Source organism: Anolis sagrei, chromosome 1 (assembly GCF_037176765.1).
Source record: "Anolis sagrei isolate rAnoSag1 chromosome 1, rAnoSag1.mat, whole genome shotgun sequence".
Lineage (NCBI taxonomy): Eukaryota > Metazoa > Chordata > Lepidosauria > Squamata > Dactyloidae > Anolis > Anolis sagrei.
The window spans coordinates 324,298,848-324,313,771 of record NC_090021.1 but is presented as its reverse complement, the minus strand read 5'-3'; the positions used below and the strand labels follow the sequence as shown (position 1 = coordinate 324,313,771).

At 41.0% G+C, this 14,924-nt stretch overlaps 1 protein-coding gene across 2 annotated transcripts in view; it reads right to left on the bottom strand.

Annotated features, from left to right (window-relative positions):
• Positions 1-928: 928 nt before the first annotated feature.
• The window catches only part of RCOR1 (REST corepressor 1), a 172,874-nt gene continuing 158,878 nt past the window's right edge, over positions 929-14,924 (bottom strand). For both annotated transcript variants that reach the window (XM_060755128.2, XM_060755136.2), the window contains exons 9-12: positions 13,666-13,743; positions 6,560-6,617; positions 4,782-5,011; positions 929-2,218 (exon numbers count right to left, since the gene is read on the bottom strand). In XM_060755128.2, coding sequence (XP_060611111.2) covers positions 2,177-2,218; positions 4,782-5,011; positions 6,560-6,617; positions 13,666-13,743 — 408 coding nt within the window. In that variant the 3' untranslated portion in view covers positions 929-2,176. The remainder of the gene's footprint in view (positions 2,219-4,781; positions 5,012-6,559; positions 6,618-13,665; positions 13,744-14,924) is intronic.

The window sequence follows — 14,924 nt, the reverse complement described above, 5'->3', positions numbered from 1 at the left end:
TAAGAAGGAAGGAAAAAAGCAGTACTATTTCTCTCTCTCTCTTTCTCTCCTTCTCTCTCCATATTTATATTGGCAAATACAGTGTTCCCTTGCTACTTCGCAGTTCGCTTTTCACGGACTTGCTGTTTCACGGTGTTTCAAAAAGTATGAATTTAAAATATGCAAGTAGCGAGGGAACACTGTATACCCATTACCTGTGAGGACCCTCACGTGGATTTGGTGGTCGTGGTTGATCAAAATCAACCCCTCCGACACTATGTTTCCCAGCGCAGCCACCGGAAAGGAAAGAAGGCACGTGCGAGCGAGGAAGGAGGAGAGGGAGAGCCAGCAGGAAGTGCAAGGGGAGGGGGAAGGGAGGAAGGGAAGGGGAAAGAGCAGAGGCAAGGGAAGGTGAAGGGATTGAGTAAGAGAGGGGAAGGGGGAGAGAGGAGTGGACGGAGCCACTCCTAGGAGGGGCGGTCCTAAGTCTCGCATGCGCTGAGGCAGTACATATATAGCATCCCCACTTCGCGGATTTTCACTTATCACGGGTGGTCCTGGAACTTAACGCCCGTGATAAGTGAAGGAACACTGTTAAAGAGAATCCCATGGGTGTTGTGTCTGAACTATAAGTGAGGATGCATGTGATTATCTATATATTTGGGACTCTATCTCCCATCATCCCCAGTCTTCATGGCTGTCACTTGGAGCAATGGGATTTGTAGTACAACGTGTTCTGGGTGGACACACATTTTCCTGATTCCTAAGTCCTAGGTTGTTGTGGTGGAACAAATGGGTAAAATAATTGTAAATTATCATCAATGCCTGCTAAATTGGGGAAGCCGGAGTGTCACATTCTGCCCGACACTCCCTTTTGCCATATCTCTCTCATCATTTTCTGTGCTGTACCAATGAAAAGTTGCTTTTGAAAAAAAATACAATGATATGCTGAAGTTAGATGACCATTTTATCATTATTCAGTTAAACATGGCTTCAGCAAGCTATTATAGTCATGCTTCTTATGGATCAATTCATATATATATATATTGATAAACTGCACCATGTAAGGTAGGTAAATTGCACTTATTAGTATCACGTTCTTGCCATGCTAGAGTACAGTGAATCACATTCTGAAGATTGATTTACTAATAATGATAGGAAAACCTTTGCTTCAATATCTGAACATTATATGGTTGTAATTATTTATTTTTTGTTTGTTTCTACATTTAAAAACCCATTAAAATCCCACTGATAATCTCTGGACAGCCATGATTAAAATCTTAAGTGGTTTTCATATTGTAAATTTATAGTGGCTACTTCAATACGGAAAGTATTTTAAAAAGCAGAAGGGCCCAAAAACAAACAAATATGTGTTATACAGCCTTAATCCCCCAGATAGTTAACAAAACCAGCATTCACAGAAATGTCGTAATGCAAATACATTGGTTCATATGTGTGAGTGTATGTGTGTTGTTTCAATGTAGGCTTACAGGCTGTGCATTCCCTTTTGAATTAAAATAAAAAGGTCCATTACAATAATCATAAAAATCACAATTATTTTTTTGAGCTTTCTAAAAAAGTTGCTGAATATATGCAAAAAGAACTGTACATGCCAGCATCCTTTGACATTCCCCCATCCCCATTGTATCCTCTGACTACAGAGAAGCTGGCAAACCCACAATGCTTTCTCTTAACATAATTCATTAAACAAATAAAAAAAGAGATCATCTCATAATTAATGGCTAGAAAAGAAGCAGAAACCACACAATGCCCTACAGAAATACATATTAATACCCTATTGCAGAGAAGGTTGCTTTCAAAAGTCATAATCCGAGCTTGGGAAGGAGGAGAAAAGTTGGCCGATCGCGGTCTATGCCTTCGTGTGTAGGTGGTTCAAAGAGCAGCTGATGCTATAAACTGGGATGTCGCTGAAAACCCAGAATCAGTCCTGAAGCATAAATGGAAACGGTATGGAGGAATGAGGAGAAGATTAAGGCAAAAAATGTAGCACGGGGAGCAGAAGTGTTTGCCTTTCGTTTCATCTGAAATTTGTTTGTTCTCTTTCTCTCTTTTTTGGTAATAGCTGCTTGTTCACAGAGATATGATGCAGATGGCTGTTCTGAGGTTTTGCTAATACCTGATATTGCAGATAATGCAGTAGTCACAACATAGCATTGTTCTAGGCTTCCTGAGTTTCTCATGAAGCAGATGGGTATCTGACATCCAGCACAGGAGTAGCCTGGAAGGGAAGAGGTACAGTGTGTTGAGGAAAGACATACCATAGGTAATTTAATTTAAAGTGATTTCTTACATAGATTGCTGTATTTTATTAGTACACATTAGTAACAACACAAGCAAAAGACTTTGAAACAGTCAAAAACCAACTTACTAATGCCCTATAACAGCATTTCTCATCCTGGGGGGAAGGATCAGGGGGGGGAGTTACGAGGGAGTCTCAGAAGGGTTGCCAAAGACTATCAAAAAACACATTATTTTTTGTTGGTCGTGGAGAAGTTTGGCCCAATTCTATCATTTGTGGGGTCCAGAATGCTCTTTGATTGTAAGTGAACTATAAATCCCAGCAACCATAACTCCCAAATGTCAAGGTTTATTTTCCTCAAATTCCATCAGTGTTCACATTTGGGCATATTGAGTATCCATGCCAAATTTGGTCATTGTTTGAGTCCACAGTGCTCTCTGGATGTAGGTGAACTACAACTCCAAAACTCAAGGCCCACCAGACCCTTCCAGTATTTTCTGTCGGTCATGGGAGTTCTGTGTGCCAAGTTTGGTTCAATTCCATCGTTGCTGGAGTTCAGAATGCGCTTTGATTGTCAGCAACTACAACTCCCAAATGACAAAATAAATCCCCCCCCCCCACACCCACCCACCCTACCAGTATTCAAATTTGGGCATATTGGGTATTTGTTCCAAATTTGGTCCAGTGAATGAAAATACACCCTGCATATCAGATATTTACATAATGATTCATAACAGTAGCAAAATTACAGTAATGAAGTAGTAATGAAAATAATGTTATGGTTGGGGGTCACCACAACATGAAGAACTGTATTAAGGGATCACGGCATTAGGAAGGTTGAGAAACTCTGCCTCCAGTTACTGCAAAGATAATCCCCAGAAGCCTAACCCTGCCAAGACACAAGTGTGTGCTTCCCACCTACGTAATCGTGAAGCGAACAGGAAACTGAAAGTGACCTGGGAAGGTCAAGATCTTGAACACTGTTTCCACCCTAAATATCTCAGTGTAACCTTAGATTGAACACTAACATTTAGGAAACACTATGCAAACATCAAGGACAAAGTAGCTAAATGCAAAACAACCTGCAGAAACTTACTAACAGTGCATGGGATGCAGACCCAAAAGTAGTAAGAACATCAGCCCTGGTCTTGTGTTACTCAACTAACTGCTGAGTATGCCTGTCCCATCTAGCATAAATCTGCCCACACGAAGCAAGTGAATATAGCACTGAATGAAACATGTAGAATAATCACAGGATGCGCCAAACCTACACCTATTGATAAAATCTATAAGCTAGCTAGCATTGCCCTCCGCCCTCAATGTGCGATGAGAAGTTGTTGCCAATTGCAAGAGAGATAAGGTTGAACACTGTGAAAGCCACCCACTGCACGATTACCAGCCTCCTCCCAGTAGACTCAAATCAAGGGAAAGTTTCATGAGAACTACCACTCCTCTAAATGTTCCTCAAGCAGCAGCAACAGTATACCCCTGGGCAACAAAAACAGTCAATTCCAACTGGATGGCCCCTCGTGAGGGTTTTCCTCCAGAGGCAAACCAAGAATGGGCAACTTGGAAGTCCCTGTACAGACTCATAAGTGGAGCTGGCACATCAAAAGACAACCTGGCAAAATGGTCCTACCTAGAAGAATCTTACACCTAGTGCGACTGTGGAGCAGAACAAACAACTCAGCATCTGTACGCTTGCCCACAATGCCCTGCCTCATGCACAGAGGAAGAACTGCTTAAAGCTACAGACAATGTTGTTGCTATTGCCTGTTTTTGGTCTAAAACTATTTATCTGTTTGTGAGCCCTTTATTTTATCAGTTTTAAACTTATTTATTTATGCAATACTTTTGACACTAAATAAATAAATTACTACACATGTGTGAAATCCAAGGCCTGTGGGCAAATCGAGTCCTCCATGTCATTTTATGAATCCCTCCAGATGCTGGATTACAACTCCTGTTTTCCCCATCACTAGGCATCATAACTAAAGCTGATGGGAGTTGTGATACAATAACACCTGGAAAGCTGAAGCTCTGTTTAGTTAGGAGAGTGGGGTTTGAATCACTCCAGAAAGGTGTTGAAACAAAAAAAAAAGTCAGAAAGAAAGCAGAGGAGATGCCAGTCTAACCTCTCTAGGAAGAGAGTTTTCAATGCTTTGGGACTGCAACTGAGAACGTTCTCTCCCATTTCCACCAGATGTACCTGTTACTAGTAATTACTTACAATTACTTCTTTTTTCAATCATTTTGCAAGGTGAAAAACAACCTTACATTGGCTTGAAGACCGTTTTGGATTCACTGAGTATCTAGCACTATCTGAGTATGTCAAAGTCATGGACAGTTAAAGTGATAATATACGGCTGGCCATCTCCCAGACTGCATGGCTAAGCAATGAAGCTAGCCAAATGCTATCCAAACAAAAAACAATTGCAGTCATTTCTGCCAAAGGACTGAGCATCCCAAATTGGCAAGCAAATGAAGATGGATCTCAAGTTAAAAAAACAAACACAACAACAACCAAAAAGAAAACACGTACCTCTTCTTCTTCTTCTGACACTTTAATGGTATTATCCGGTGATTTTACAGGTTTCTGGGTATTGGTTCCATTCATCTCATCCTTGCCGTGCTCTGCTTCCCACTCCTGTAGAACTTCATCTATGTTAAAACGCCGCCGGTAATTTACAAAAAAGTTTTTCACTTGCACCACGGATTTGTTTCCAATCACATCTGAGATGGCTTGAAAGTCACGGCCATATTTCCTGATTGCTATGAAAGGAGATAGGTGTTCAAGTTGGAAGTGCAGCAATCAAAGATTAAAAGTGAAAGGTACTCAGCTCTTGAAATAGCATTCTGGAACATGTCAACACTCTTTTGTGTCTAAGGGCACAGCATACACTCAGGCCCATTTTATCCTTCCAACCAAACTGTGAGACAGGCTAATCAAAGTGTGAAATGGCCCAGAGATCACCCAATAAAGCAACACAGCTAAGTGGGAATCTGAATCGAGGGTTCTTCATTCCAAGTCCAACACCATATCTCTTCTAAAGGGGAACTAAATGTACGTCTAATTACACAAAAAATGCTGAGGATGTGAACAGTACTGAATAGAAATAAATGTGAATACAATATCAGTAAGTAAACTTTATTACGATCGATGACCAGATCATAACAGATTGTATGCAATATATAAACCTCATATCATTGGTCAGGTAATAGCATCCAAAGTTAGCAAACAGTAAGCAGCTCGGGGCCAGTTAACGAGAATCTGTATAATAAGGACAAATAATATAATAAATAAAATAAATAAAGTGGGTCCTCCCCATTTTCAGATTAAACTTTAACTGCTCTGTCTAGGAATCGCTAAGTCCTCCAGCACAACACTATGGTCAATGTTTGGCAGACAAAAGAGATTCCAAAAGCTAATAATTCTCTAGGCATTTGAAGGTGAAATTTGACCAGTCCCTTGGGTAGAAAATCATATTTTTTATTATTTCTGGGGTTTTTTTCCACCTGCACAGGGATCCTGTACCTTAACCTCATTCAGGTGTGAAGGCCTGACTGTAAACCATAATAGTAAGATCAAAATTGGCTGTCATTCTCATTTTTATTAAAAATAGAAATAATAAAACAAAAAGGAATTAAAAGAGCACAAGAGAATGTAGCATACCATTATTAAAATCTCCTAGCAAGAGTCATTCTAACATTCATTAATAATCACATACCCTTCTAAAAGGTGGGGGAAGTTTGAACTTGGCAGTATTTCAATGGGAAGTATGGGCCTGCTTTTGGCTGATGAGATAGTCAAGGTTAATTAGGATTGTTGCTGCTGCTGCTGCTGTTGTTGTTGTGTGCCTTCAAGTCATTTCAGACTTATGGTAAATGACCTTGGAGGGCTGAATCAGGCCTGTGGACCTAAGTTTGGGGACCCAAGCACTAGTGTTTGTCCAGAAGGTACACTTTTTTTTTACACCTATATTAAATACATTGAGCTAGTGGAGATATTTTGCCTCTTCAGCAAAAAGATCATGAAAACTATGTCAAGCAAACCTCATCAACATTCATCCACAAATGCTGCTTGCAGGGTGTGAAATCACATTATGCACCATTGCAATGGTTCAACTGGATCTGAAAGCATTCTGGAGCATCCAAAGCGATTGTTTGGAAGCTCCCATCAATCCAGTCTCCCAAATTGATAAACAGGAAGTAGGGATGTGGAGAAAATATTCATTGGCCAATTAAAAAGCTATCCATCATGAAGCCAAAGAGGGTCACCCTCCAAGAGAGACAAATAGATGTGCAAGCACCATATCATACCTTGCACAGCAAGAAGCTGTTCTTCTGTGGTCCAGCGTGCATTAAATTTCATTGTAACCTAGATGTCACAAAAATAAATTGAATCATTTACTTAGGTAACGGATCTGCTTTCAAAGCCTAGCCTGACAACTGTGTACAAATGAAATAGTGAACAAATTGCTTGAGGCGGAAGAAGCGAACACTCATTAGTCAAATAAAACCTGCATTATTCCTCTTGGCACTTATTTGAAAAAATGTATCTCCCTCGCCAACAAAATGGAAGATGCAGTTCATTATTTAGTTAACAATAACATTTAGTTAATAACAACAGGAATGGAAAAAGAAACAGAGGAAGAGGTCAGGGGATTTAACATAGCCTTTAAATACAGGGCTCGCAATTTCAGCTAACTTGTATTTCTAAAAGTATGAGGACCTTGCCTGTCATTGAACATCAAGAAAACCAAAGTGCTCTTCCAGCAGTCACCAGCCAATCCCTCTCCAATGCCAGAAATACAGCTTAATGGTGTAACATTAGAAAATGTTGACCATTTCCACTACCTTGGCAGCCACCTTTCCACAAAAGTAAACATTCACATTGAAATACAACACCACCTGAGCTCTGTGAGTGCAGCACTTTTCTGAATGAAGCAGAGAGTGTTTGAGGACCAGGATATCTGTAGGGATACTAAGGTGCTTTTTTATAAAGCTATAAAGCACCGGGATTGTGGCGCAGCTGGCTGAGTGTCAGCTGCATTAAGATCACTCTGACCAAAAGGTCATGAGTTCGAAGCCAGCCCGGGCTGGAGTGGGTGTCCAGCCATTGTGTAGCCCGTTGTCGACCTTTGCAACCCGAAAGACAGTTGCATCTGTCAAGTAGGAAAATAAGGCACCACCTTGTGTGGGAGGCTAAATTTAACTAATTTATGAGGCCATAAAGAAAAAAGACTCCGGGGAATATGGAATGCGGAAGAACTTCATTGGTGTCGCTGATGGACGATGAAAAGCAGCAGCTCCCCTGGCGGCCAGAAAAAAGTTAAATAGCCTTGGTGTATTTGTGTGTTAAACGTTGTTTGTCAAAACTGGCATTGAATGTTTGCCATATATGTGTTGACTGTAATCCGCCCTGAGTCCCCTGCGGGGTGAGAAGGGCGGAATATAAGAACTGTAAATAAATATTGTCCTCCCAACCCTGCTATATGCAAAGACCACCAGCATTGAAGCGATGGTCCTCCGCCACCGACTCCGCTGGACTGGCCACTTTGTCCAGATGCCCGACCACCATCTCCCAAAGCAGTTGCTCTACTCCGAACTCAAGAATGGAAAACGGAATGTTGGTGGGCAGGAAAAGATTTAAAGATAGGCTCAAAGCCAACCTTAAGAACTCTGGTATAGACACTGACAACTGGGAAGCCCTGGCCCTTGAGCGCTCCAGTTAGAGGTCAGCTGTGACCAGCAGTGCTGTAGAATTTGAAGAGACATGAATGGAGGGCGAAAGAGAGAAACGTGCCAAGAGGAAGACACATCAAGCTAACCCCCACCAGGACCGCCTTCCACCTGGAAACCAATGCCCTCCCTGAACATGCGGATCAAGAATAGGGCTCCAAAGCCACCTACGACCCACCACCAGTACACCCATCCTGGAAGACAATCCTACTCAGACAATGAGGGATCGCCTAAGTAAGTAAGCAAGAAATAAGGATCTTGCCGTTTGTGATGTTCCTAATCTTATATCAGCATTTTTCCCCAATCTAGCTCTCAAACTAGAGTCTGGATTATCTCTTCATTTCCAGCGGATTTTATGAGGCATTTGTCCTCTTTAATCCCTATAGGATTATAGGTTCGAATCCGGGGAGAGGCAGATGAGCTCCCTCTACCAGCTCCAGCTCCACATGCGGGGACATGAGAGAAGCCTCCCACAAGGATGATAAAAACATCAAATCATCCAGGTGTCCCCTGGGCAACGTCCTTGCAGACGGCCAATTCTCTCACGCCAGAAGCTACTTGCAGTTTCTCAAGTCGCTCCTGACACGACAAAAAAAAAAATCCCTATAGGAGAGCCACAATTTTATGTTCTGCCCCAGCCCATGAGGAGTGTGAAATGGAATCACTCCAAATTCCTCTTCAGCTACAGATTTGGTGAAGCTTCCTTTCCAAAGCTAGGCAACAAAACCCAGGCTGAAAAGGAGGTAGCTGTCTCTGAATTTTGAAATGCATGTGTGATATCTGACCCACCCCACAAATGCTAAATTGAAGTCTGGATATCTTCTTCCAGAGCTTATCAGAGGAGCAACAGAATTTTCCTTATGGGCAAATACTTGCAGGTCCCTATCAAGGATGAAAAGAAAATCCACTTTGGTTTCTCTCAATGGTTATCCCAATGACAGATGACGGTATCGCTCCAAGATATGTTATTGTACTTGATACATCAAGCAAGTTGGCCATTCCAAGTACAGATACCAACTGTATTTCATTTCACTGATGGAAGTGTCCTCTGAAGCCATGGTATCAAACTCATTTTCCTCATGGGTTACATCAGCCTGATGGTTGCCTTCAAAGGGCAATTGAATTTTTGGATGAAGAATCCTTGGATACAGAGGGCCAACTATAATTGTTTTACATAGTGGTTGGTACTCTTTAGTTTTTACCCAGTTTGGGTCCTCAGGTGTTATGGAACAACTTCCACCACTTTTTATTATCCGCCATGAGGACTGGGGATAATGGGAATTGCAACCCAACAGCACTTGTGACTGTTTGGAGAAGGTTAAAGGGCAAATCATAACCCTTTTTATATAAATCCAAACCCCGCCATCCTGACCAAAAAGAATAAACTGCAGCCACCCAGGGGTTACTGTATCGTAACTCCCATCAGCTGTAGTCATGATTTTATTTATTTGTCGTGTCAGGGCATGATTACTAGTGATGAGGAATACAGAAGTTGTACTCCACCATCCTGAGGATCACATAAAATGACACTGAAGGCCGTATTCGGCCCATGGGCCTTGTGTTTAACACATGTTCTTTGAGGAATCAAGATGAAGTCACGTAGGAGTGAAGAGGTTCTCATTGATGCCCCCCTGCCTGAACAGTCACCTCTCCCTGCTTTACTAGGACTGGCTATCAGATTGCAAAAATTAATACTAAGGTTAACACATCCAAGTGTTCAAAGCACTTGTATCAAATCTGGAAGCGAGTGCATATAAACCTTCAAACTGAAGATGGAAAGTTGAGCAACAGGCCTGGAGGTTAGATATCAACAAAGACATCCTAGCAGATAGGTGACATTCTATGAGGGAGAGAGGGCAGGATATAAAACAAAGTAAATAAAAGTAAATAAATTAGCCTTTTGGCTACAAAAGTATCTTGTTACAGACCTGGGTTAAAAATGAGGACCTAGAAGCTGTCTCAAGAACTTAGGAAGACCCAATGTGGATTAGATATAGACCAACATCATCATCATTGTTATTATTATGTCTATTTATATCCCATTTTTCTCTCCATATGGAGACTCAAAACGGCTCACAACTAAAAGCATTGTAATATAACTTAAAATATACAATATACAAGTATTAAAACATTATGTCCACCCAGAGTCCAGTCAGTTGTTGATAGGTAGCTTAACAGCTAGACAAAACGGCAACGATACCCTTCAATCCTTCCTACTCTAGAAGCTAACATACAGAGCTTGTACTGCCTCTTCTACCAGAGGTGATACACAATCCTCTTGACTAGTAGACACTGATGGATGCATTCTCCATGAATTTATCCAGTCCTCTTTTAAAAGGAAGTTGGCAACCAAGGTCAGCGTATTTTGTGGTTGTGTATTTTGTAGTTTAACTATGCAGCGTGAAGACGTACTTCCTTTCATTTGTCACAGATCTCCCACCAATCAACTTCAGTACCTCACCCCACATTCTAAGCCCTGAGACAGGTAGAAAAATGTCTGTTTTTCTACTTTCTCCACACTATGCATAATTTCATACTTTTTCATGTCAAGGTGGAGACATTTGTACTAGTCTCCAGGTCTGTGAAATGCAGCAAGTAAATTGGTATTTCAGCAGAGTCTTTTTAAAAATCAAATTCAGCAAAATAAGATCAAAAACAGGGCTTCAGTTTTAATTGGCTAAATTAACCAGTTTTTAAAATTCAGCTAACTTAGAAGATAGGCACAATTAATCAAAGAAGCAGACAGTTACATTTTAAACATGACTGCAGGTAGCAAGCACAGAAATGGATTACCACTTTTGCTGTCTACTTTATCAAAAAATGAAGTATGATTTTTCTTCTTTAAAGCTATTTGTTTTACCCATATGACAATAGCAAGATTTAATCAATTCATTGACTGAGATGCATAAAATTAACTAACTGCAATAATAATTTTATTATTAACTATGGCATGTACACTCTTGCTTTTCAACTCAGGAGAATTCATAATGCCTTGTTTTTGCATGAAAGGAATCCACATGGCTGAAGAGGGAATGAATTCTCTTACCTATTGACAGCAATATCCAAAGTAAAGTTAATAAGAAGACTAGTGGTTTTGCAATCACGGAAAGCTCCAAATGACTGTGATAACAGTGCAAGTTGAACATGAAGTCCTTATAAATCCTTATAGTCTACATCTCCCAAACATCCACCCCACTTAAAGCATATCCCCCGGCTTTCTCCTTTCTGCTTATACATTCTGTGCATTGGGTAAACATTGAGGATGAAGGAAAAAGTGATTCTTAATGGGCTCAGAGAAGAAATCTCCATGTGAAGGTTCTTGATTCATTCTTAGGGCCCTTCCACCCAGAATATCAAGGCAGATCATCCACAATATCTGCTTTGAACTGGATTATCTGAGCACACTGCCATATAATCTAGTTCAATGTGGATTTTATACAGCTGTGTGGAAGGGGCCTTAGTAGGCTACTCCAGTTCCTTTTCCAGCAGCAAGAACCTCTATAGCAGTGATTCTCAACCTGTGGGTCCCCAGATGTTTTGGCCTTCAACTCCCAGAAATCCTAACAGCTGTTAAACTGGCTGGGATTTCTGGGAGTTGTAGGCTGAAACAACCAGGAACCCACAGGTTGAGAACCACTGCTATAGACCAAGCTGTCCCATCGGAGTTTGGGAATTGGGGACAAAAGCAAGGGCATCCTACTCAGTGCTCCTTCCACCGCTGCTTTTGCTTGCTTGGATCTATAATCTGCATTTTGAGAAAGCATCTGAAGTGAGTTATGCTGTTACACACATATAGAGAATTTTCACTATAATCAGGGTACATGAAGATAAACCACAGTCTAGTTTATCTCTCCTTCAGGCGGATGGGATATTTTAGTGCCCCAAAGCAATAATTTATTGCACAATTCACATCCATTTTCATAGCCATTTTACAAATTTACTATTTTAAGAAGAGTAAATAATGTCCTTGCCATATGTTTAATTCAAACTACAGGAAAGGAGATTCCACCTGAACATTAGGGAAGAACTTCCTGACTGTGAGAGCTGTTCAGCAGTGGAACTCTCTGACCTGGAGTGTGATGGAAGCTCCTTCTTTGGAAGCTTTTAAGCAGAGGCTGAATGGCCATGTGTCGGGGGTGCTTTGAATGCGATTTTCCTGCTTCTTGGCAGGGGGTTGGACTGGATGGCCCATGAGTTCTCTTCCAACTTTATGATTCTATGATTCTAGGGGGGATCACATATGGGCCAAAAAGTGTCCCAACATGTCTATTGCATTGATATTTGCTACATTTTTTTTTGCAAATAAGGAAGGCCAAAAGACACTCAAAAGAAACATCCCATCATATTGTGAACCTTATGGGTGTGGATTCTTGAGGATTAATTCTGCAGACAAACATTTCTGTGGACACAGGGAATTTCTGACAAGCTACAATAAATTGGAATTCGCATTGGGATCAGAAAATAGCCCAGCTTAAAAGAAAGTTTCTTTTTTTTAAAAAAATGCCTAGATGAGACTTAAACTGTCTCGCATTTTACAAGAACACAGAAAGCTAATTTAAACTGAGGGCATTGTTCCATGCAGTTCAGTATTGTCAACTCCTCAAGATTTTAAAGACGATTCTCTCTTAACTCTATCATGGTTTCCCTGGTATTTCCTGGCGGTGCCCTACCAAGTTCTTTTCAGGCCTGATCCTCCTAAGTTTCTGAAATAAGACAAGATCAGGCACATTTAAAATAGTGTAAAGGTAAAGGTTTCCCCTTGACATTAAGTCTAGTCGAGTTAGACTCTGGGGGGTAGGTGTTCATCTCAATTTCTAAGCTGAAGAGCCAGTGTTGTCCGTAGACATTTCCTTACTCATGTGGTCAGCTTGTCTTCATGGAGTGCTGTCACCTTCCTGCCGGAGCGGTACCTATTGATCTACTCACATTTGCATGTTTTCGAACTGCTAGGTTGGCAGAAGCTAGAGCTAACTATGGGAGCTCACCCCACTCTGTGGATTCAAACCGCCAACCTTTCAGTCAGCAAGTTACACAGCTCAACAGTTTAACCTGCTGTTCAACCGTGGTCCCCTGAAACTACAGTAGTGTAGTTTCCTCAAATTCATAACAGAAAACACTGTTCATTTAGAAACATTGTTGAGCTCCTTTTTGTGAGTACACCAGAAGAGGAGAGTAGACCGCGAACCAATAATAAGCAGCTGTGGTTCAGAATTAAAAAGATCAATGTCTCTTTCTCTGTCACACACACACACACACACACACACACACACACACAAAACAAAGCAGAATCATTACTCTGCCCAAGACTCCTGGCTTGAGCAGTAAGACATCAGTAAGCTCGCATCACTACCAGTATCCCTTATATCAGATGAAGGCTAAGTACAGCCTATTTCATGCATCCTTTCCGATTTTTGCAGCCTTTGATTTTTGCCCAGAACACCCTAAATCCTACATTTTCCCAGGCTAGTTGGCTCCAAAAGAGCCCAGATAATTGCTGAACAGGTTAATTTTGCCATTCATGTTCTCTACACTGCCCCAATCTGAACAAAGGCCAAAAATGAAAACAGAAATAACGTTATGTCAATTCAATTCCTCTAAAGATGGCACAGTTGTCCTTCCTGACCTTACACCCTTTTGACATTTCAATGGAGAGAGCAAAGGGTTGCTCCAGCTAGCAAACTTACCTCAGGTAGCCGATATTGTTCAATCCCTCCTTCAAGTTTCTCTTTCAGAGCGCTGTTTGTTTGCTTGATATTCTGAATCTGAAAGAGAAACATTTTCCCATCAATACAGATCGCAGCCACAGCACCATTTTCTTCAGCAAAATGCTACTCCAAGCTTTGATGTGCTGTTTGCTGCAACACTTTCTCTTGGTTTTTTTTTAAAAAAACAACCTCTCTTCCCCCACATTCAGTATTTTTGTTATTGCAGGTATGCCAACTGCAGTTCCCTCCAGACTCTATAAGACTCCAACTAAGGTATGAAAACTTCTACTGATTTAAGAGGCTGGTCTTTTTGACACATCTAAGCCACTCCAAGCCTTCTGTTTAAAAACCAATCTGAGAGAATTGTTAAGACTGAAGTGTGTGAAGGTCAGGAACATTCTCCAAGACAGTTCAAGGGGCACAAGACTGGGGAATGACTAGGAAAGTATAGTTGGCTTTGAATTAGACCGAACACTTGCCCCCAAAGACCTTTACATGGAGCAATAAGGAACAGTTAAGCACAGGTGCTTAAAAGACGAGCAGCCCCAAACACAAACACAACACTTTGCAAAAGAAAATAACTCCATGTTTTAAACTTCAAAATAGATTAAAGAAGTCCTGTCCTGAAGCATTTTCAGCAGCTCGTTTTCAATATACTATCAGAAGAGGGAACGGAGATGCTGAAATTAAATACCAGAATCACAAAGATGCACAGAAGCCTTCTCTATTCTCTCTTCCCACATCCCTTGAAATATATATTATTCCAGCTCTAACAAAGCAACAATAGAGGAAGGGTCTTTGCTTCCACATTCCACTTGTAAGGTCCCTGTAGAGTCCGTCTCCCTCAACTTGATGTCTCCTGAAATTCTGGACTACAAGACCCCTCCTCCTAGCCAGAATGACCATTGGGAATTATAGGGTAGAGCTATTCAATACATTCAGATAGCACCAGGAAAGCTTCCATAGCTGATGGTGTGAGACGCAAGATGTGAGACTAGATCATATCTTGCATTTCATAGGTTATTGGACACTGTTTTCAGCTTAAACTTGTTTAATATGCTATTGGTTCTATCTTGTATTGTATTGTGTGTTTGTTTCATGCATTGTTTTAGGCACATTGTGCCATATGTAAGCCGCCCAAGTCCCTTCAGGGAGATGGAGGAGGGGTACAAAAATAAAGTTATCATTATTATTATTTTATTTTTTACTGACACAAAACACAGTATGACACAGCAAAC